The 25,169-nt window shown below is 27.3% G+C and overlaps 1 protein-coding gene across 2 annotated transcripts; it reads right to left on the reverse strand.

Moving 5' to 3' along the window:
* Window positions 1-250: 250 nt before the first annotated feature.
* On the reverse strand, window positions 251-23,924 carry LOC145837297 (bromodomain-containing protein 3-like). 2 transcript variants are annotated; one of them, XM_082945104.1, is made up of 19 exons: window positions 23,752-23,924; window positions 21,946-22,083; window positions 20,522-20,692; window positions 20,189-20,284; window positions 18,976-19,146; window positions 18,727-18,819; window positions 18,498-18,610; window positions 18,117-18,245; window positions 17,415-17,742; window positions 17,071-17,174; window positions 16,617-16,794; window positions 15,215-15,338; window positions 14,203-14,310; window positions 13,149-13,265; window positions 4,929-4,990; window positions 4,266-4,436; window positions 3,433-3,582; window positions 2,676-3,022; window positions 251-1,910 (listed from the first exon to the last, which is right to left on the reverse strand). In XM_082945104.1, exons 1-19 carry the CDS (start codon window positions 23,905-23,907, stop codon window positions 1,688-1,690), a joined length of 2,979 nt encoding a protein of 992 aa, XP_082801230.1. In that variant the 5' UTR covers window positions 23,908-23,924; the 3' UTR covers window positions 251-1,687. The 2 variants fall into 2 exon arrangements, with proteins under 2 accessions (XP_082801230.1, XP_082801232.1); XM_082945106.1 differs by lacking the exon at window positions 14,203-14,310.
* Between the last annotated feature and the right edge of the window lie 1,245 nt (window positions 23,925-25,169).

Here is a 25,169-nt window from a genome sequence, read left to right on the forward strand (position 1 = left end):
TTAAATATTTAAGATAACTTTTTATTCAACTGTTCTTACAACCAAAGGTTTCTTTGTCTTTTTTGTATTGATAATTAATATATCAATATTTAAAAAGATAAAACCGGAGAATACTTCAGCCGACTTAAGTCATAAGATTTAGTTATCTAATAATATTAAAAAATTAACCTACTAAAATAAACTGACAAAAAAATGGTGTGCTTAATTAAAACTAAGCATGAGTTTATTCACGAAAAAAAACAAAGCCAAAGTTTATTAAAGAAAATCGATTTAAAAAATAAGAAAATTTAAATGATCAAAAATAAATATCAAGTTTTTCAATTTGAAAAGTTTACAACAGTAACTGTAGAACTAGTTTAGAAGTCTGCTCAAACTGATAGTGTACTTATTTTTTATTTCAATCATATCTCTTAAACTATAATTATATTATTCAGTAACTATTAACATTACAAAACTAGTTTCTCCTTAAACTATTGTATTTAACAGCACTTGTAGAAATAGAAAACTTTTGTTCAACTACAAATGTCTTTTTAAATGTTGCAAAAAAGTATTAAAAAAATGAGCATAAATAGCACTACAATAAAATTAGGTAATAAAAAAACTCATTTAACGTTCTTCAAACTAAGCCAACTTCAAATATTTTTATTTTCAGTGGATTTCTATTAGAACCTTAAATAGCTGAATATATTGAGTATATAAGAAAAAAGTTATAAAAGTTAAACTTTTTTTTTAATTTTTTTATGTACAAAACTATAGTTTCTAGTCTATTCAACTACTCTGTAGGTTTAATTAATAAAAATTTTATAATAAAAAGCGTAAAACTAGAGGTAAATGTAACTATATCGTAAGTTACAAGCTTAACATTTCAAAGTTACTTCTTATCAACCAAATGAAACATCAAGAACAATTAAATGCATATTTAGTTTTTATATTTTTATAACAATGTCTTAAGCTTTTATTCTTTGGCACGACTTTTTGTTTCTGTAAATTTTTTATCACATAGTAATACTAGTTATTATTTATCAGATAAATGTACAATCAGAAAACCAACTGTAGAAAAAAATATATATAAGAAACGGTTTCGAAATAACCAAACCGAAGGTGTATCAAAAGAAGTGTACTATAACAAACATACAACCCAAAAGTTTTACCTCTTTGCTTTTTTGTAAGTCATCAAAGTAACGAAACTTCAGTTTGATGATAACCAAAAAGGAAAACGCGAAAAAGATAATCTCGAAGAGTTAGAAAATATTAACAGAAATTGTGTAACTAAAATCCAAAAGTTTCCTAAGCACACATACAAAAACGAAAAGGTTATTCCGAAACAATAAAAGCTCTTTTGATCTACCGAATTTAATCCTATAAAGTTTGAAGCGAAAACTGACAACAACACTGGTCGCTCCACACACATGTGGTATAGCACGCGAAATTTTTTATTCGAACCAACCGGTTTTAAACCTAAATGTATAAAAAAAAAGTATCAAAAATATTTTCAGTGGCCGACAAAAAAATCAATCAATTCGAGAGAGAAGCAACGAACTTGCCGCATATCAAAAACGAGAGCCGGAAGTAAAAACGCTCGAAACGAAATTCAAACAAAATTCAAAATTTCAGGCTGCGCGACGACGAAAAGCGCCCGTGCGCAACAAAAAACTCAATTCAAAATAAAATTCATTTAATTAAAAAATCACTTCATGCCCATCTCGAACTCGCGGAGTATCTCCTGCTGCTGGTTCATGTCCACCACCGGCTTCTGCATCAGCCGCTCCCGCTTCTTCTGCTCCCTCAGCCGCGCCAGCTCGCTGGGTGTCATCCTGGTCAGTTGCGGCTCCCCCGACGAGTGCTGCGATCTGGGGGGAGTCCCGTGGATGGAGGAGGAGGGGGAAGAGGGGAGGTTTTCGGACTTCAACCTTTTTTATTTTTAAACGTTTTAATTTGAATAATCTATAAGTTTTTGTCAAGGAAATGATTCAGCTGAGGGCTTTTTGAAATTTTTTGAATAAAAAAAGCAACTTATTTTATGAGATAATAGTTTAAATAAATTTTATTTATGCATTATAACTCTTTGGCTTGTTTTAGTAATGTAATGCAATTTGTTAAATTACTGTTATAATATGTATCATGTGATGGATTATAACAAACTGTAATTAACAACATTACTATTACCAGAGTTTTTTAATGTGTGGGCAGCAATGTATAATGTCAATTAAAGCGGTAGAGTATTTAAATTTATGAAAACTATACAAGTGGGTTCATTTTGTTGAAAAGTTCCAAAGGTCATGAAACTACTTACAAAACTTAAGATTTTTTTTAACTTAAACGAGTTTAAATTATACATTTTTGGAATTCTTCACTTCAATTTTAATTCTAATAAGTTATAAAAATTACTTTATAGTAAGTGTTAAATAATAATTTAACTAAACAAAGATAATCATTAAAACATTCAAAATGTTAAGACTTAAGATCAGGTGAATGATAACACTTCTGTTGTGCAGTAGCTGAAATGGAAATTAAATATTTATCTATATTCTTTTTAGCAACTAGCTTATATTATACTCAACTTTGTTATGACTTAACTGTTTGAATTATAAAGCAATTTTGTATATTGTAGAAAACTTTGCTTGCAGTTTTTATATTTAGAACTAAACCATTTCTTCCTAATCAAGTCAACCAACCGTTGCATCGCCGGGTCGTACATCGATGGCTGGTGGCTCGCAATCTTCTGCTGCTGCTCCTGCTGCAATTTCATCTGCTCCTGCTGAATCTTCATCTGCTGCTCCTGCTGCAATTTCAATTGCTGCTCCTGCTGCATCTTCATCTGCTGCTCCTGCTGCATGGCCGCCTGCTCCATCTCCCGCTTCTGCCGCGCCTCCTGCATCTTCTTGAACTTTATGAAGTCCTGGTCCACCGGCTTGCTCGCTATCTGCTGCTGGCTGTCCTGGTTGTTGAACTGGCTGATCCAGGCGTTCGTGTCCAGTGTCGGGGTCTTGCCCACCGCCTTGGCCTTCGCTTCTTCGACCTGCTGCAAGTATCAGTGCACATTCGTAAGTGTTCTACATTAGGGGATTTTTGTGATGCACTTTTTGTTTCACACAAACGCAGTTGTGTGCAGTTGTGTGAGGTTTGACAGGAAAAAAAAAACTTGGATGTATTAAATTTTTATTTTCGCATTTAAAAGAAAAACTTAAAACTTTGATTATACAAATTTATTTTAATTAAAGTAATAAATAATAACTTAATTACTAATAAAATTCACCTTTATCTCATGGTCGACAGTATACTTCTACTAAAGACTCATTACTATTTACTTAAACTTTTTATGCTGTAAGAGATGTAACAGAAAAAATATTTGAAGAGAAAAACACTAGGCTATGATTTGTCATTTTTACATTAATATTCTTAACAAACAAAAAAAAATTAATTCTTAAAAACCTTCATTTCATGGTCGACAGTAGGCATGACAGGCTTGGCGTATGCAGGCTGCTGCTGCTGTGGAACTTCAACGTTTTGGTAGGATGTGTAGGAAGGTTTCGCGCTGACGTTTGCAGATTTCATTTCAGGTGCAACAGGGTTTTTCGGCACCTGAAGCATAAAATAACGAGATGATTGAGTATTTGCATATAAAAAAGATGAATTAAACAACAGTTTGCACGTTTTTGTGAGTGAAGATTTTTCAGTAATTGTACATAATGCACTTAAATGCTTAACTCAGGGTTGCCAAACGTTTTTGACAAATTATTTCCAGGTTTTCAAAATTACACATTATAGGGTCTATTTTTAGTTTGAAATTAAGTTTAAGTTAAAAAACTGTGTTAAATAGTATAACGACATTGAAAGCTTATCTTAAAGCTCCTTTAAATGTGTTTTAATAAAAAAAAATATGATGATTACAAAAAAAATGTCTATACAATTGACTTTTTGTATAAAATCGAAATTTACTACTTAACATGTAAAAGTTGCTTAAAATTCCAGGTTTTTTTGTGACTTATGTTCAAAATTCAAGTTTTTTTTTTTAATTTCTCAAATTCCAGGTTTTTCTAGGATTCCAGGTTTTTTGTCGACCTTGTTAACTTGTACAAATAAAATGAGATTGTTTTTAATTTAACTATAGTGATTTTTATATGCTTACTTTCCTATAATATTTACAATATTTAGAACTTTAAATATTACCATAACAATAAAAGATGTAATATAAGACAATCGTACCACAATACGAACACAACTTACACTTTTAAGTTTAAACTAAATATAAAAATTCAACCAACGTTGTGCGCGATATCAGCGTTGTTCTTGTCTTGGAACTTGTGCGGAACGTTGGGATGAACTTGCTCAGGTTGCTTCGGGAAGGAGTCCTGAACCTTGTGTTGGACCATCCCCATACTCTGCTGCTGCTGGTGGTATGCGTTGTTGTCGATCACTTGGTTGAAAGAAGCATCCTTTTTGTTTAAATAAAAAGTAGAAACAAGTGCTTCTCATGTTTAATTAAGTTAGAAAAAATATTATAATAAGTTTTACATTATAAATAAGATTTTCAAAGAGCTTTAAAGAGTTAGGCACAAGCTTTTTGAAACGTAAAGAATATCTTTATTACATTCTATTTGGATAAGCTTTTGCTTAAATACTACATGTTTAGCACATAGAAACACTGTCTAAAGTCTAAATTATTTCGGAGAATCTTATTTATAATTATATACTGAAATTGATACCTTTGTTAAAGCAATTTGTGTTTTTGACTTTATGATTATTATAGAGTGAAAAAAAGACCTTTAAGCTTTATAACAAAAATAATCCGAAAAACAGAAATTTACGTGAAATTATAGAAAGTTTAAATCTGCTGATTATATATCACGTCGCCTTTTTTATAACATATAATTTTGAATAAGTTTTGGTTTTCTTTTTGACTACTTTTTTTTATTTAAGCTAAAAACCTGGGTGTTTTTGACTTGGGGTACTGGTTTCTTTGAAGCATCCACATTATTTCTCGGTTGTTCTGAAAGAATATAAACTATAGTAATTAATTTAATTCTCAAGAAAGAAAACTTGTTCGCAATGTTTTACAAACCAGACAAAACTAAATAATTCTTAAAATACAATTAAGATTTAATTGTGTTTTAATTTTTGAAAGTGTTTTTATAACAAATAGTTATTATATCTTGAATTGTACAGTTTGGTCACAGAAAAGTAAACGTGTCTTTAAAAGAGAGCAAAATTAAAACCAATTATTTAATTTGATAAAAATTACAAAACAATTTATATGATAAGACTTAATTATTTTGAATGCTGTTTAGTCTCCTAATAAACTAAAATAATTACTAATAAAACACTAAATCTTTATCTTAATTAATCAAAAACAGTTAATACAGTATTATACAAAATTTAAACTTAACAATTACAATAAACTACTTAATTCCGATTAAAGCTAATTTAGTTGTTAATACTTAATCTTTTTGAATGTTATACTCTTCTTTATATACATTTTAACTAATTTGACAATAAAAACTTTTAGCTTTTACATGCTAACTTTTTTCAATGCTATAACTTGATTTAAATCCTGATGTAAAAACATGATTATTGAACTGAAAAATATGCTTAGTGATGATTTCACACTACCAAGGAAATTTCAAGTTTTATTGAGAAATTAACTAAATCAATAAAACTACAAATATCAAGATAGCTTGCACAAACTTTATTTCATCAAAATGATATGAGAAAAAAAGATTCTTGTACTCAATCTATTTTTATCAATTATACTGTTTAAAAAGCTCTAAAAAATATATCTTTATATAAGTAGAAATGTTTCTTTTACTATCTACCTGGATGAAAGCTTATAGAAAATTTTAATCCAAACCTGAAAAGTATAGATTTTCATAAACAATATTTAAATATACTTACAAATGCTGTTTTAAATCATTAAGTAAAATATTCTAAGCCTTAAAATATTATCAACTTGTTTGTTAATAATTTTTTTTTTTCTAAACTAGTAAAATTAAATAAAAAAATTATTACAAAATCCATTTAAAATTATTTCTCTTGTAAATAAATTTACCCGTGGACTCGTTTAGTTTCAAACAAATTTTGTCGATTTTTAAATTTGAAATAATAATAACATTAAACAATATGCATAGATTTTGAAAAAATTAAATTATATTACCAAACTATATACTTTTATCTAAACAATCATCTACTTAGTTTTGGACCTAAAGAACAGTTTAGTTAGTCTGTTGCACAGATTTTGCATACAGTTAAAATTATCATTTAGAAAAAGTAGCAGTAACGCGTTATTTTAGAAATCAACCTACAAATAAATTTTCTTAAGAAAATTATTAAGTATGTTTAGCAAATATTTGTATATTAATTCCATTTCAAGATTATAAACACGAATAAATAGGAATAATTGTAGGTAAAAGTTCGTATGAGGAAATAACTTAGGTTTAATATAACAGAAGTAAAAGTGACGCTAACTTGTTTGTAATAGCAAATCAAAAAAAATAATACTGATGCTTATCTATAGCACTTTACATGATATTTCTTAAATAAGTCAAAAACAAACAAAATAGTAATTTCATTTAAATTTTTATATGAGACTTATTATATATTTTACACTTAGTCAGATTTTTATACATTTGTGTTTTTTTTTTACTGACCCTAAGCTGATATAGCACATTTTTATATGTATGCTAAGTAATCATTTAATCATTCAGAACTCATAAAAATTTTAAAAACATTTAAACACGCTTTCAAAAAATATATATTTTGCTACGTTTTGAGCTTCAATGAGAAATTACTATAATAATTTTTTATGCCGTATCAAATTACTTCAATTAATAAACAGTAAAGAATTTCTCAAACGTGAAAAATACTAGGCATGAAACTATAACTGTGTTTTTACTGGTAATAGCAAACTTCATGATGCCTTAAACTTTCATCTTGTTCTTTTAATAACTTTGGTAGAGTATTTGAAGTTTAAGATTATAAAAATAGATATTTTTTAACCAATTGCGTAAACTAAAGAATTAGTATAAATTAAATACATACAAGTTTAAATGCCAGATTGAAAGTGCTAGAGTCGAACGAAGTGTTTAAATAATTGTTTATAAAACAAATAAATATTAAAGTTCAAGTAGAGCCTGCAGAATAATTGAAATAAATGAAATCTAAATCATTAACAGATCTAAAATAAACATATACATTCAAAACAGATAGTCTAGAAATGGAGTCGTTCAATCATATTTTAAATGTTTGTATTTCAAACGTTGATAAATTAGCTAAATCCAAATTATAATTTAAATTAAATTGTTTAATTACAAGTGATTCTATTGAGGAGATAACTAAAATGGAAATAACTAATTTTAAAGTTACAGTTAACTTAATAATATAATAAAACCATGTTTTTACTTTAAAATTAGCTAATATCATGAACAATTAGTTTTAATTTTGTGCTGAATAAGTAATTTATTCAGATAATTATCGTAATAAACTATTACACTTTTATAATTTCATGAAATTTGGGAAAAGCATTTTTAATTTAAGTACTATTTTTAAATGGAAGGTAATAATTTTGGAAGATAAATTTATAACTTGTTTAAGCTTGTTATTATGTTAAATAGTTTTTTTAAGTGTATAAAATAACAAATTTAATCATTGAGTAGACTCTTGTTTATTAAAACAACGTTTCTTGAAAACATGTGTTTATTCAATTTGTCCACACTTTATCTGATATGAGTCAACTTCTAAACCAACTAGTATGTAAGAAACTCATAGTTTTTTTCTTCTTTATAACCAAAAGTAATAAAAATGTTATAAAAAGAAAAATCCAAACTTTCCAAACCCTCAAATTCATATTATTAATTCTTTAAATAAGTGGAGTACTTTACTTTGCATAAAAACTAATGCACAATACATGACTAAGTAATATTCAAAAGTAATAGTAATATTTAAAACTTGCGAATTCTTATCACATAGAATCTGAACCATACTACAAGTTTTAAAATTTCTAAAAAGGTGACATAATAACTTTTATTAACAAAAATGTAATCAAATTTAAAAAATATGACCTCTGTGTTTTTAAGAAATTGTTTTTGTCTTTTTATGAAACTTTCTTTGGATGCTAGCTCCAAAATATTCAAAGTAAAATGCACCGCGTAACCACATGTGTGTGAACATATTCTCGGTTTAATTTTTACTTTTTAAATAAAAAATTAACAGCCTACTAAATTTCGCAGGCTTTCAAGCTATTTATAGCAATAAACGAACTCGTAACGCAGTCAAGTATTTAGGTTATTTATAAATCAATTTATCACGTTCGGCAAATCAACATTCTGCTTGTACAAAAGTTATTTTGTTAATTAATTGTTATACAGACCAAATTGTAACTAAAAAATACTTAGATTGTGGACTTTTTTCACCGCGTTTATTATATATATATATATATTTACTTATTATATTTTATTCCAAAAACAAAATGTGTGTGTGTATATATATATATATATTTATTTATACCACATATGTTTTTGTGTCAAAACTTTATTCCGACTAACAGCGTTTCACTGCTCTCTTTCAACGTTACATCTTATATATATATTAATTTAACCATACAGTTCAATAAAGTTTGTTTGATAAAAACTAATGAGTAAATATCTACAACTATTAGGTAATTATCAGACATTTATTGCATTTATTTTTCCTGAGGAGTTGCATATCATATTACAACTTGTTTTGGTAGACTTTTAACATTTTCTCTATACCTGGATGCCAAAACTACTCAATTTTATAAATTGTTTTTGTCCATTTGGTATTTTCTTTTAAAAGAATTTTATTTTAAAAACATACTTATGGACACTATTCAAGAAGAAAAACTATACCTTTTTGCTAACTAATTTATTTCTGCAACTATTTCATCTACTTTACTTTGTTATTTATTTTAAAACAATTCTACCTACATGCACAGCAACACGACTTCAAGTAGGTTTTATCGGAGTTTATTTCATAAAAAAACGTAAATCGACAAATTGTTGCTAGAATTAAACATTTCAATTTACACAAATATTCAAGTATTTTCACAAGAAACTGAAATGAAGCATATGAAATAAGCTTTGACATTTATAGAACATACATTTATAGCGGAGCCAAAGTTGGTTGTAGTGTTTCAAGAAACAAAGAGATAAACTTTAAGCAGCCCTTTTGTAAAAAGGTTGTGTATTTATACTGAAAGTTTTTAGTTTATTTTGGTATTTACTCTACAAATAAATATTTGCTCACAAAACGAAATCACAAGGAAAAAAATTAGGAATAAAAGAAGTAGTTGAGGGCACTTTTTTTTAATGTTAATTTTAGAAGAAAAAAAAATTAATAAAAAGTAACAAATTTTGAATTGAAGCAAAAATATCGCGAAGCAAATGAACTATTGGAGTATTTGCATTCATATAAATTTAGGTATGTATATTTGTTTCAATTTAATTGTAAATACAACACGTGCCTTCAATTTATAAAAATCAGGTGAGAAGACTTGTGCGCTCGTGTCAACGTTTTGATGCAAAAAAAAGCTACGAAACCCTCTAATTGTAAAAAAACGACAAATCAAAATAGTAAAACAAAAAAGCTCGTCCAGCGCGCAATTGAACATTGCGTTGAGACGAGAGAGCGGTAATTTAAATAGTGTGTGTGGGAAGTTTGAACTCTTCCTCGTTCGAATGCAATCACTACATCACAACATATGCTTTGGTGTTTCTGTTCGGATGAAATTGCGAGTGCTTAATCTGGTAGAAAGAATAAGACGTGAAAATTTTTAGTGGGTGTCCAACGTATTAAGTTCAGTTATGTGCCAAAAAAAACAAATGTTAAATTGAAACTTAATTCAGCTTTTTTTTAATATAAGTGCTTAAGGAATTTAATTTGGCTAATAGTTTTTTTAACAAAAGTGCAATTTTACTAAGTGGCTTAATTAACTTTAATGGCACATAACACACACTAGAACTAATGTTACTATCTTAATAAAAAGATAACAAGAAAGTAAACTGGAGACTGTGTCCTTTATACAAAAGTAGGCAGCAGTCACCTACACAGCACAAGCACAAACGATGGCACCTAAAAATTTAAGTTAGCAAAAAAGATATCAAGTAAAAGACACAGGTCCGCAGTATATAAAAAGAAAAGCAAATAGCAAAAAAAAAATATTGAGCAGAAAATATTTGTAAATCAAAAATGTTTTGGTCTAAAAAAACTTGTTCTTAATTTTTAATTCTTATATTGAATATTTAATCACTTTATATAAAAAAATAATGTTTAGAAAATTATAGGTGTAAACTATTTAGGTTTTAAAGAAAACTAAAATAAAACAGATAGTATCAACTTCATTTGCAATTTTATGTAATAATGATCAATCACTATTATAAAAGCAACTCAAATTGAAAAAAGTTAGTAAGACATATATAAAAAGCAAAGAAAACTGTTTGACAATTATCAGTTGAAAATATTTAAATAGAATTGAGAAAATAGAACGTTCCTATTACAAACAGCTGTCTTCATTTTTTATCAGTTTTTCAAACAATTTTAATTTTCAATTTTTATGAATTGATTATTTACAAAAAGAGCATAAAAACCACAATAAATTTATTAATACTATTATAAAATACAGTTCATTTTTCAGACAAATACACCATCAAGAAAAATACAATTTTCAACACATTTGAAAATAAAAATGTCCCATGATTCTAGGAAAAATTCTAAATTCATATGCTTCAAAACTCATAGTGATACTGAATAATAAAATTAATTTAAGAATAGAATAAAATCAAATATTAAGTTGCCATTGGAGTGTGCTGTGCATGCCTGATAACTACTGACCTCTTTCTTGCTATATACAGTTAAACAAAAAAATATATAAATGAAATATTATTAACTACTTACAACTTACAAAGATTTTATTACTAGCTAGATAAGTCATAAAAATAACAATACGAACTTGATAACTTTAGTATAACTTAACATTCTGAATATCTTATCATATTTTTTCTTTAATAATGATTTATAATATTCAACAATCTATATAGCTTAAATAAAAACCAACAGGTATATAATGTTCATTTAAAAAAAAAATTTACTCAGACCATTTTACAAAGTTGCCAAATGTTTTTGGCAGAATTTCTCCAGGCTTCAAAATTTTGTCCAGGTTTTAAAAGTACACATTTTTGGGTCTATTATTAGTTTAAAGTTAATTTTAGGAAAGAAAAGGTGTTAATTAGTATAAAAACATTGAAAAGATACTCGAAAGATACTTTAAATGTGGTTTTTTATAAAAAAAAAATTTAGATGATGACAAAAAACTTTCATCTATATTCTATATGATAGATTTTTTGAGTCAAATCGAAATTTTGCTACTGAACATGTTAAAATTGTTCAAAATTCCAGCTTTTTGTTTCAAAATTACTCAAATTCCAGGTTATTCTAGGTTTTTTGGCAGCCTTGATTTTAAAATAAACAGTATTTTAAATGTTATTACTGACTTAACTTAGTAACACAAACTTTTAAAAACAGACTTCTGTATTTTACTATTACAGTTTATAACATTATATCTACTTATTTATAAATACTTTTGATTTTTTTTATTGTCTTTGTTGCTTTTTAGAATAATCTGGATGAAGTTAAAACACAATTCACTTAGGTATTAAAAATGATCTGGTGACATTCAGTCAAATTTGTTTAAATAATTCAAAAAATTTATGAATTGGGTTACAAATCAGATTAATTGTAACTTAGTTCTTTTTTAGGCACTATAAATTTCCTTTAGTCTTTTAAAAAGTGAATACTATTATAATGATATTTTCATAAATTCAAAGGAAGTGTTAATTTAGGCGTCAAAATAAAACAATTTTTTTAATAACGTTTTAAAGCTTATGTTACAACGGATGTTGGCTATACTTTTAAAAACAATAAGCTTTATTCATTCAAGCAATTACAACTGTGACTCACCGAAACCGGAATCTTCAGGTGAAGACGAGCGACAGAAGTAAGCTGAGTTAGAAACAAAAAAAAAGTCTTGTTTTAAATTTTATCATTCCTTATTTTGTTCACTATCTATCGTTTATTTTTATTTACTAACCAACAGGGTTGCCACTTATTTTTTCAAAAAAATTCCAGGATTTCCAAGTTTTTAAAAGTACACATTTTTGGGTATATTATTAGTTTTAAGTTAATGCTAAGGTAAGAAAATTTGTTATTAGTATAAAAACATTGAAAAGATACTCGAAAGATACTTTAAATGTGGTTTTTGATAAAAAAAAATTTTGATGATGACAAAAAACTTTCATCTATATCAGGGGTCAGCAAACTGCGGCCCGCGGGCCAGATGCGGCCCTTGAAGACAAAATCTGCGGCCCGCGAGGTACATTTCAGCAAAAAACATTCTTTTTTAAAACAATAAAAAAAAATTTTGGTGGTGAAAACTTACAAATAGGGTCTAATTTAAGTAATTACTCATTACTATTTTATAGCTTATTTTGTCCCAATTTTTGGTTTAAATAGTATTTTTGTATTTTCATTACAATAACTTACGATAAACTGCGGCCCGCGAAGACTTTTTTCTGTATAGTGCGGCCCGCTAGCAAATTTTTGTAATAAAATTAGCCTGCTACTTATATAAGGCTGCCGATCCCTGATCTATATGATGGATTTTTTGAGTTAAATCGAAACTTTACTACTGAACATGTTTAAATTGTTCAAAATTCAAGGTTTTTTTAGTGATTTTTGTTCAAAACTTCAGTTTTCCATGTTTTTTTTTTCAAAAATTGTCAAATTCTAGGTTTTTCAGGTTTCCAGGTAAAATGGCAACCTTTAACCAATTAAAGTGACTTTTTAACTATGTAAAAAAACTTGTGCCAGCTTAAAACGGATTTTGGATATTACTAGAAATCAAAAAAATTGTCACGTTTAATTATTTACTCAATTAATTATAACTGTGGCTCGCTAAAAACCAATTTAAACGGAAATTTCGGGATAAGATGGGTGACTGAAATGGGCTAAATAAGAAACAAAAAAATTAATCAATTAATCCTAATTTTTTTAAAATCTATCATTTATACTTGGTTTAATTAAAATGATTAATCCCTAACTAATCACTAATTTGTTTTATTATTCAATTTAATTATACTGACCAGAATCGGAGTCTGTGGATGAAGATGAGGTGGAACTTCCGTCCGAGTCGGAATCTGAATCGGATCCGCTGGAATCTGACAAGTTCTTCTGGCTCTTGGGTGGCAAATTGTTCGTTTCTGTAAGAAGTGTTTAGTTACAGAATACAAATTTTATTGGGACAGAAAGTTTAGAAATATAAGATTTAAAATTATATATAAACTTCTAAACATTTAGTTGAGCTTACAAAGCATTAAAAAGTAAATTTAACTGTGTTTTGATGTGTTTAATAAACTTAAATCAATATTGAAAAGTCTTTACATGTATAAAATTAAAGTGATTCAATCACAGTTTTGAATTCCATTGAAATTATAACTTAAATCTTAAAATACATTGCATGACTTTAAAAAATATATTGTATTTTCATTTTTATTACAATCCTAGTTAAAAAATAACAAACATAATATTTTTTTAACTACAGTAGTGAATTTAATTACTTTATTATCACAAATTTTAAAGATTCAACAAAACAATTATCTAATTTGTATTAATTTTTTGATCTATTTTATTTTTCAGTGCAATTAAAAAGGGATAGTTGGATTTAACACTTAAAAAATATTATACTACTTTGTAATCAAAGTGAGAAAAATATTTTATCTATAGAAATCACTAACATCCAAAAATATAGTTTGAATGTTATTGTAAAAATAAACATTATGGAGAATATTTTTACCGCAAACTTTTTAGCAAACAATATTAAAAAGTATACTTGCGATAGTTTTCAGAATATAGTTTAAGCTTTATCAATTTAAAACTTCAGTTCATTTTATTTATAATGTATTAAATTTTTCAAGTTTCAGTACGTTAAACATCTTTTTTAACATCATATAAGTAAATAAGTCCGAATTTCAAGTAATACTACATTTTTAGTCTTTTGGTGTTCATTTATCATTTTAATCATTCTTTAAAGATAAGCCGGTTTAAAAACTGTGAGTTCTAAATTTAACTACCTTGCTATTGTTAAGATTTATATCTTAATGGTTTTACTTTGAAAAAGAAAATAAAAGAAATGCTAACTTTTATTTTTCTTTTTGCTTTGGCCTAGCTGGTCATTCACATGCTCAAGTTTTTTCTCAATCTCTTCTTTTATTTTCTTTGAGTTTTGTGTGGCATTTTTATTTTTGTCTAATAAAAACGTTTTTAGTTGGATGTTTTCTTTTAAATTATTTTTACAATCAAAAGTGAAAAATTCATTATCAAAACAAGCATGCATTTAGAGTTATAAAAAAAATAAAAATATTTATTCCACTCGTTTATTAAAAATTTTCCTGAAGATTTTTCTACATATATATCTTAATCTGCTATCATCTAGAATATTTTAAATTTTAAACATTTTTAAATGCATTTGGGGAACTTTATAGGGATAATACAATTTTACACACGTTTTTTTTTGGATTTTTAAATATTTTTATTTTAAATCACTACTTTCTGTACAGCCTAGATACTACATAGTTATAGCTCTATCCTTATATTAAGTAGATGTCTTATTATCAAATTACTTTAATTAAAGAATATGCATGCATTAGATATTTTTAACCTTTAATTAACGGAAAAAATACAATATATAGAATATGTAATAAGTTAATTTGTAATTAAAAGTTATAATATAAGATTTTTTTATGGTTCGAGTCAAGTATCCAAAAATTTTTATGATTTTTTCAAAAAAATTCTATTTAAATATTTTCACTTTTAAACTTATCGATTCCTAACTTGAGAATATAAGGATATAGAGACCACTTAAGTTTTTAGAGCATTTGTTCAACAAACAAATTTAAACACAAATGTATTTTAATATCTATCATATTAGGAAACAACTTAGAATTAGTCAAGAAAGTTTTTTCTGCTTATAACAATTAAAAAAAATATGACAAACGAGGCAGGTTGTTTTCACAATAGGATCTGAATTAAATATTTTAATATTTCTCATATGAAATGAATCTTTGTAAACAACATATCAAATGGATACCAAAAACTAAGCAACTAATTAATTATAGCAAACTGGTAAGAATACTTGCAAGTTTATACTAACTGTGTTTCTTCTTAAGGCAGCCTAGAACGTATGTTTCTAGTTCACGGAGAGTCGAAGGCTTCAATGTTTCGAAATCAATTTCGATTTCGTCGGGGTTAGAATCTCTTAAAGCAGGTTCGCGCATCTAAAATTTAAATGTTGTAAAAATATAAATCTAATTTTAGTGCTTTAAAAATATTTTTATTTTAATTCACTTCATTTCTACTTTAGATTAAAATTGTTAACGTTATAAGCTTAAAAGTTCATTACTGTTGCATTTTTGCAATTATAGCCTTATAGAATATTACAGATAATGCATTGAACATACAAACTTAAATTTAAAAAAAAAATTAGTATAAAAGAATTGATAGATATATGTATTATTTAATAAATTTTATTAGGTTAGTAAAATTTAACAAAACTTACTTCAGTTTTTAACTTTAATAAATATGAACTTAAATTAAATATTTAAATTTTTATTACAATCGTTTTCCCAAGGTAAGTTTTATGTCTAAACTTAAGACTGTAATATGTGAAAAATTTGCCATTCATTAGTTTTTTGCAAAACATCAACTTGAAAATATAATTAAGTTTTATGGAACTAATTAAGTAATACATAACTTTATTTCACATGAGGTTTCAAAAAATATATATGGTCAGATTATTGGGATTAGTAAACGTTCTAGTTTTCACTCAATAATTATTTTTTATTCAAACTTACTATTTATCTAATAGTAGCTGTACATTTCATTAATGTTTGTTTAAAGTTTGTTATTTTTTCTAAACCACTACATTAACTTTTGGTTTTGTAATGTATTTATTTAACTGTATTTATGCATGGCTGGATTTTTTTTTTGCATTGAGAAAATGTTCTTTGGCTGAACTTACTTTTAGAGTACTATCTTACGCAAGACATAACATTTTTAATGTATTTTTCACAAATACTATACAACAAAAAATATTTTTAAAGTTTGTCAACAGACATCTTTTTAATATGCTATGACATTATTCAGGGTATCCAATCATTTTTTTAAAAAATTTCCACGTTTTCAAAATTTCTTTCAGGTTTTCAAAAGTTCACATTTTTGGGTCAATTTTTAGTTCAAAGTTATGTTTAAGGTAAAAACTGTGTTACATAGTAAAAAATGTTGAAAAGATACTGCAAAGTAACGCTACTTCAAATGTGTTTTTTAATAAAAAAAATGTTGATAATGACAAAAATTTTCATCTATATGGTAGATTTTTATTGTCAAGTCAAAATTTATTACTTACTATGTAAAAATTTAGATATTTCTTGCCTAAATTATCAAATTACAGGTTTTTTCAGGCAAAGTGGCAACTCTGATTATTTGACCAACTACACTGAACATGATTTAATACTTTTTAAACTTGAAAAACTTCACCATTAAGAACAACCACTCACTTTAATGATGTGAACGACTTTTCCAAGTTTCTCGCCGGGCAGTTTGTTGATGTCCACGGAAAGCTGTCGTTTTTCATCGTAGGTCATCGGCCTGTTTTTGTTGTCGCCCGCCTGGCTGTTGGAGTTGTCTCCGTCAAAATCGAAGGCACCAGCCGCCGAAGATGCATCTTGCTTCTTGCTGTTACAATATTTTTATATTTATAACTTTTAAGATTATGCAGAAATTCTGTTATTTAATTTTTTGAACATTACTTAGTTTTGATGTACTGTGGTTTAAATTTTCACAACACATTCTACTTAACTATACAGTATAGCTAAGTTCCTTAACAATTTTTTTTGTAGTCTTTTAGGAAATATTAGATCGTATAAGTGCATTTAGTTTTAAATATCTAAGATGCAAAACTTATAACTGTTTTCAAAAGTAAAGTGTAAGTAGTTAATGTAAAAAACCAACCTTTTCTTTTGTTTCTTCTGTTTGACTTTTTCGTCTAATGATGAGTCAGGTAGGTTGTTTACTTTCTTTTCAGGGCGGCCAGGTCTCTTCCTCTTGCCGTCATTCTTAAGGTTTTTTTAGTCATTAATCACTGATAAGTTTTTGTTAAACACAGTTAAGATAAGTTAATTTAAAATTAAGAAATATTTAAATTAGTTATTTTTAAAGCTAACATAATGAAAGACAACTATTAAGCTTCTGCCATAAACAATCCATAAAATAGCTTTATTATTTCAACTTAAAAGGAATAAGTAAAATATAAATAAAATATAAAACACACTTATAGATAAGATAGCAATAAAAACCTGCTGCTTGCCAGCGGCCTTGTTCTTCTTCTTCTTATACTTGTCGAAGGCGGCTTGAAGGACGCGTTGTTTACTTTGCGCTTGGCTGATCACGGTGTTGAGATCCTCCATATTCCTGGTGAAGTCGTCGGTGTCGTAACCGTCGAGATCCGCGTCGTCGTTGTGGGGAGTAGTGGTGGTCGGCACCTGGTGCGCCGGCTGCTGCTTGGGCTTCCTGCCCGCTCGCTTCTCCTGCTTGACTGCTGCTGGATGGGAGGAGGCGGCGGAGGCGGGAGGAAACGGAGCGCTGATGGAGGCTTGGATGTCGTCTGATGGCAACTTCTGCCACCTGAACATGTTTACACGTTTAGTTTATACATATTAGCAATTACATAAAGTGGATCCAATTTAAATAGTTGAAGATGCTTAATTAAAAAAGATATATTTCCAAGAAATTTTAGAGCTTATACTTACACCTGAAGTTTAGTTTCAATTTAGAATAATAACTCTAATAGCTTACTTTTAAACTGGTTACTAATTTCATTAAGTTTGCGTTAGTTTATGAAACAAAGCAAATAATCATACTTAACAGTTGGTTTTAATCTTTAACTATTTTGTGATAAGGATAAACAATTCAATTTAATTTTAAATGCAAGAGACTAAAATTATTTATTAAACTATTTATTAAACGTATAAAAACTATTAAGAATTCAATTTAAATACCTAGAGTTGAAAAACTCTTCGACTCTTCTTCCAAGCTTTGTGATTTGGTTGTCAGGCCCATTGTACTTTTCACAGTTGCAAATCATCAGCCTGAGATCAGCTTCAAAATCTTTTGGCGCATCATACATTCTAAAAAACAGTATTTTTTATAAAACTCGAAAATAGATTTATTGCAAACAAATTACAACACTTATTTCATGTGACATCAAAAATCTTATTATCACTGCTCCAAGTAAACTAGCTATAAAATATTTTTTAATGAAGAATTACAACTTTGTAGTAGTGAAAATACTAAAATTAAACTTATTACTGCAAGTTTGAAATTGAAAATTAATTTATTAAAAACATAACTATATTTTGTTATATTAAACACAAACACACCCTGCTATCAGCTTCTCCTTCATAGTTCCAAGATCAATGGGATGTTTGATGTAAGTCAAATAATCTTGCAGATGGTTTACATCCACTGGTGCAATGAACGGCCATACCCATTGCTGTGTAAATCGAAATAAACTTAAATTAATTTTAATGAAGGCTATTGCTAAAATTTCAGTTGTTTGTATAACTTAGGTTCAAGGAAAAACTCAAAAAAAAATATAAGTCAACATACATTATTTTTCTTTGAGGTCATGTCAGTGAGTAGCTTTAGTGCAAATTTATGCTGTTCCATTGGCCACTTGATGGTCTTTGAACGTTTGGCGCACTGTTAACAAAAAAGTTTATGTAGGCTGAAGCAAATTTAGAATTTAAGACTTAACAAAGTTACAAACCACTTGACATGCTAATTGTAAAACCAAATTACTCTTTGTGAGTTTTTATAAGAACATTTATAATTTTGTTTTACAAATCATCCGCTAACATTTTCTTCCCCATCCAGGTTGCGGTTCTTGGGCGGTCTGGTTTGTCTTGCCGACCGCTTCTGTCCGCTGCTGTCATCATCAGAAGTGGTGGGGTTCTTTCCTGCCACGGTGGTGATGACAGGCGTTGTGGTGTCGGCTTTTCTTTTAACTCCTTTCTTGGAACTGTGGGTCTGTAAATTTGTCTTTGTTTAAACAAACTTTATAAAGAGATGTGTAGTAAGAAGTAGTGAAAAAGCTCTGTACTTTAGTATTGCCTTGCTAATTAATTCTATAAAAAACAACATAATGGAAATATGATTAATTGTTTCAATAATTTTACAATTTATTATTGAGTATTTTGACAATATCAATTATTTTGCTAACAATAGAAAGTTTTAAACATAATGTTATATAACACACATATTTTATATTTAATTATCTTTTTTAAGATTTTAATTATAAAAATCAATTTGAACAACCTTTTTGTTAAGTTAAAAGTAACAAATGTTGTTTCTTAGACTTAACATTAAGGGTCAGCAGATCTAAAATTGAACTTTTTCAATATGTTTAAAATAACCCATTTCAGCGGTTTTTGTTTGGATTTTAAAAAAGGGATTAGATTAGGGGTGGGCAACGTTTTTCAATCAACGGACCGGGTCCAAAAAAGTTAGTCTTTGGCGGGCCAGAGTATTTCGAATCAGTTATTTACCGGGTCCAGTATCCGGATCCAGCCAAATCTTTATTTGAAAGTTTTATTTGGACCTCACTTAATACTTATTTTAACTCAAGATCCAGATCTGATCGGATTATCTTTTAAATAAAAATTTTGGCCCAAATCTAATTTTATGGATACGATTGATTACTTTTTTAAATCTTTATAATTCACAAAACTTTCTCAAATCTGAGAACTTCAAAAGGCCTTTGCAGGTCACTTTGTTCACAAGCCAATCATTAGAATTTGTGGGCCTGATCCCATTAAAATTTAAAAACGGTCGGGAGCCGGCCATTTTCAATCTGCAGGCTGGATCTGGCCCACGGGCTGTACGTTACCTACCCCAAAATTAGATTAACCTCAAAAAATAATAGATTTCATTTTTTAAACAAAATTAAAAAAGTAAATAGATGTAAAAATTTAATTATATGTCCCATGAGCCACAGATAGCTCACCCCCGAGTTATAGTTTCAAGCTTATCAACAAATAAAAATAAATAAAAATTTATTTAACAAACTAACAGGGGCTGGGACAACAGAAGATGTTACATTTTTTACTCCATTTTCTCTAGATTCAGACTTGATCTGGTCATTTGTTGAATCTGCTGCTTGTACTGGCTGTGAAAAGTTATTTTTAATGTTGAATATTCACACATATAACAAAAACATAACTAAAGTTATAACAAATTGAAAACTTTATGAAGAAAATTTATTTATAATTAAGATACATCTATTATGCAATATTTGAAAAAATAAAGTTATGTTCTCAAAGTAATTTGGTTGCACAAAAAAAATTGTTTTTTTTTTACATATTATAAGAAAACTAACTACTTAATATAAAAGTTGAAAAAATACCTGTTCATCTTTAATATGCTTCCTAGTTGTCACAGAATTATTGGAACTTTTCTTGCCTTTCTTTGCTTTTACTGGTATGAAGACTTCTTTTTCATCTTTAGGCATTTCACGGATCTTTTGAAGGAGAACTTTCTCTAAAGTTTGAGCCATCAAAACAACATCATCTGTAGCCTGTTAATGACGAAATGCTTTCATTAACATAAGTTTATACTTTGATTTTGAAACGCTAAACTTATTTTATAAAGATTTCCCATAAAATTTGAAAAGAAGGTTAAATTGACCATATGTGTCATTTTTATTGCAAAAACTAACTGAAGCCCACTAAGCAGGACTTGCATGTGTTCATAACTATTGCTTTGACTTTAAGGAAAATCACTAAACACAACTAATTACACCTTTAAACGAAAATATAGCTTCAAGTTAAGAAGTTAACTACAAAAGTAATATCTTGAATTTACAGCATCTTTTATTAAATTAAGAAGTAGCATTTTTTTCATACAAAAAATATTTGAATAAACAAAACCTTTGATTAAAAATTTAATGGATCATAGTCATCTAATACTTTTTTTAATCTAAAATTTAACATAAAAAAACAAACACAACAAAAAATTTCAAATGGTTTACACTTATTTAAGGTAATAGGTAATCCTAACATTTCATTGCAAAAAATAGCACTGTCTTATATATAAAAGCTTCTGTTTTAACTGCAGGCAAGTTTTTACAGATTATATAAAAATTATTTAACTTTTAAGATATTGTAATTTTTGTAAACTTTATGATACAATTAGTCTATAATAGTCTGCAACTTTTTGATTTACAATTTTCTTAGAAATTAAAAAAATCCTTATAAGTCAATCTTATCCTTTATTTTTTGAGCTGGGCACTTATTACTTTCAGGAAACATTCCTTACATAGTTTAAATGAAAGGGAATGATAAAATTTTAAGAATATTGGATAAAATAGAAAGAAACTAAGTTTTTTTTTCAAAGTAATTTTTTGTGCTGAGTCCTCAAATTTATAAAATATGTTTTAAAATCCACAATTTTAAAAAATTCAATTTTTGTTTTAATATTTTGAAACATTAATTAAGTTATATGAGCTTAATTCCAATTGAAAAATTTAAAAAATGAAAAATTATTATATTTTAGGTTATAAAAATCCACAACTTATTTTTTAATATCCTAAGAAGATTAAAAAAATAAAAATTTGTGATATTTACTTAATGGGAGATGGAGTTTAAGTGTTTTTTTTTTTTTCAGTTTGTCTGATCTTTCCACATTTAACCTATTGAACTCTCCAACTAAGATTAGTTTTCAGCTATAACTTACTATAAATTTTTTAATGCAGTAGCTTAATAAAACTTTTATAAACTAGACAAATTTGTAAAAAGTTATCTTTAAAATGGTAATTATAAGGAAACAAACCTTGTTATAAATGTAGCAATTTGAAAACATCAAATTGAAGTCTTTGATACACTCTTCTCCTTTTTTATAAACGTTGTCCTCAAGCTTTTTCTTAATCATCTGCATGCACATTGGCTCTTTGATGATTTCAAAGTAATCCTGTAAAAATTTGCATTATAAGCCTGCAGTATACATAAACAATTGTAGTTAAATATTAGGTTGGGAATCTCAAGGGTGGGAACGTACAGCCTGCGGGCTGAATTTGACCCACAGAGTTAAAATAAGCAGCCCTTAAACGTATTTTAAAATTTGATAAGAATCTGGCCTGCAGTTAAAAATTACCGCTCTGCAGATAAAAATTACTGGCCTGTTAGTTTATTACAAATTTTGCATTAAATTTTTACAAAACAAAACGTAAGAGTTAAACTTAAAAAAAAATATTTAGTTTTTTAATATGTAGTATTGAAAACACCATTTTGTCTAACTATATTATTCTGTTCAAACTTAGTTGGAATATTCTTTACTAAAATTTATCTAAGGAATTTTTTTTTACCTGATATTTTATATATATCTATCTACCTTAGTCATTTTTTTTTACCTGATATTTTATGTATCTACCATGTCAATGCCATTCATAAACAATGGACAAGTCAAAAATAACATTTTTCTCAATAATTATTGAGTTTTTTATGTCAATACTAAGAAAATTATTTTTTTTATAGTCACTCAACAAGTGATTGACAACTATTTTCCGACAAACTACCCAAACTTAAATTTTTTCAAAAATTAGGAGTAGTTTTAAGATGTGTTTGGTACCTGAAGCTGCAAACTTGGCAACTTTAAAAATGCAACAAAAGTATTTTGGTTTTACTCAATGTTCCAATAGGATTGGTTCTCAGATTTTGATTCATGGTAAAATTGTTTAGGCATATGAAGATACTGAATGACAAATAATGGGGAAGGGTACTTTTGCTCATGAAATAAACTCTGTATTTAAGGCATAAAGATTTAAGTTTAAACTATTTTCTCTCAAATTCTGTAAGAATAACTCGACGTATTTTGCAACACTTGCAAATACACAAAAATCAGTGATATAAATGGAAAGTATGTTAATATCATAGCTTCAGTTGACAATAAATTTGGTGTAATGATGAAGTTCAGTAAAACAATGTAATCATAGAAAAATTCAAAATTAAAAAATTTTAAGCTTATGATACACTTAACAAGTTAAAGTTTGTCTCCATTAAATTTTAGTAATTAAGTTAGTGAATTTACAAAATTATTGTTAATTCCGCCCAGGGTTATAATAAAAATAGAAATCTAAATACTTAACAAATATTAACTTAAAATGTCATACTTGAGAAATTTTTAAAAATTAAATGGATAGAAAATAATGATCAGTTGGATCCATAAAATTAGTAGCTGGCTGGATCAAGATAATAGTTTCTAATTAGAAACTGGCACAACCCGGATATAAAATATTTGACGGATCCTTATACTGGATTTGTTAGATAACTAATTCAAAATGCCTGCCAAAGATTAAACTTTTCTGTTCCAGCCCACCAATCAAAAATTTTGCTGATCCCTGCTGTAACTAATGACAAGAATATAATAATGAATTTACTAGAGTAGCTTATTCAAATTACAATACAATTTTATTATAAAAAGGATAATGCTTCATCACTTAGATGGCAACATTTTTGAAGGCGTACCCAAACTAGAGGGCTACTTACGCAAACTATTAATTTTAAAACAATTAATTTTAAACAGGCTTCACCTTAAGTATTGTTTTAAGCAAAAAGTATGATTAACAATAAAACAACTTACAGGAAGTGCAAGCTTGACCGGATCAACAGGTGTGTGGAATGGCCAACTAAAATGATGCTTCCACATTGTTGGCATTAGTTTGCTCTTTATGTATTGAAGCTGATTAGTTGACTTCACCTCAGCTGGTGGGTCACTTTTTATAGATTTAGAATCCATGAACTTAATTTTTATGTTTATAACTGAAAAAAATTAATGATGTTTCAAATATTTTTATTTAAAAGCTAATATGCACACACGAGTTAGCAGATAAAACTTGGTGACTTTTATCTAATGATCTACTAAGCATATATGTTGCTCAAAAACGTTTTTATTTAGATATAAACAAGTATGTTAAATTCATTTAATTGTTTGTTTAACAAAAAAAAAATTTATGCAAAAACTTGTGCAATATTACAGGAATGGGGTAAAACACTTTTTTTCGAATTTAGTTTATCTTTTACAAAACTAGATGTGCTACTTGTTATTTTTTACCTCTAGTTGAAATTCAAATAGATTTAAGGTTAAGCCATCAAAGTTAGAATGATCATTCTTTATAGGAGGCATAAACTAAAAGAGCTAAAATAGACTATTTCACTTAAAATCTATCTTTTTCAGTTTTTGAGCAATTGTTTTAAAAATTTTACTGAGTAGTTTTTTAAAAACTTTAAATAACTTAAAATATCAGATTTTTTTTCATTTTTGTAAAACTAATATTTATTATTAACAAAAAAATTAATTTATTTTAAATTTTGGTCATAAATTCATTATGGTTATTTTTCAAAAATTCGCTTCCTTTAAGTTTTTTTAAATATTGAGATAAACAGTTCCTGAAATTTTCAACTACATTCATTAAACATGAAGGAGGATATAGTTTTTAGTATATTTTTTAAAATTCCCTGAAGTCAGATTTGAAAAATTTAATTAGATATGGTTGTGTCAGAATTTTTTTTTACTAAACTTATCACATCTCAAAAGTTAAAGGCCTAGGGGGGAGTTAAATCAAATTTTTCACAATTAAGTTTTATTTTATTAAGTTTTAACTGTTGCTTTTTACAGATTTAAAAAACTCAAAATAATTTTGGAGACACAGTAGGTCGAACTCAAGACTATAATTGGTTCCTTATGGGAGCCGCAAACTAAAACAGTGAATAAGAAGATATCACTTAAATTCTATCTTCTATGTTTTTTGAAAAAACTACTTCAAACTTTTAGGAAATGTTTCTTGTAATATTAAAAAAATTGTGTTAGAACAGAAAATTAATTCAAATACAAAAATTTATTACAGAAAAAATTTTTTTTAATTTCTTGTTTATTTTTTTTTTTTTTTTTGTTCTGACAGAATTTTCTAAATATTGCAAGGAACTTTTACTGAAAGTTTGAGATATCTATCTCAAAAAACGTAGGAGAAGATAGATTTTTAGTCAAATGGCCATTTTTTG

The sequence above is a fragment of the Thalia democratica genome, chromosome 5 (assembly GCF_965202585.1).
Source record: "Thalia democratica chromosome 5, ktThaDemo2.hap1.1, whole genome shotgun sequence".
Taxonomy (NCBI): domain Eukaryota; kingdom Metazoa; phylum Chordata; class Thaliacea; order Salpida; family Salpidae; genus Thalia; species Thalia democratica.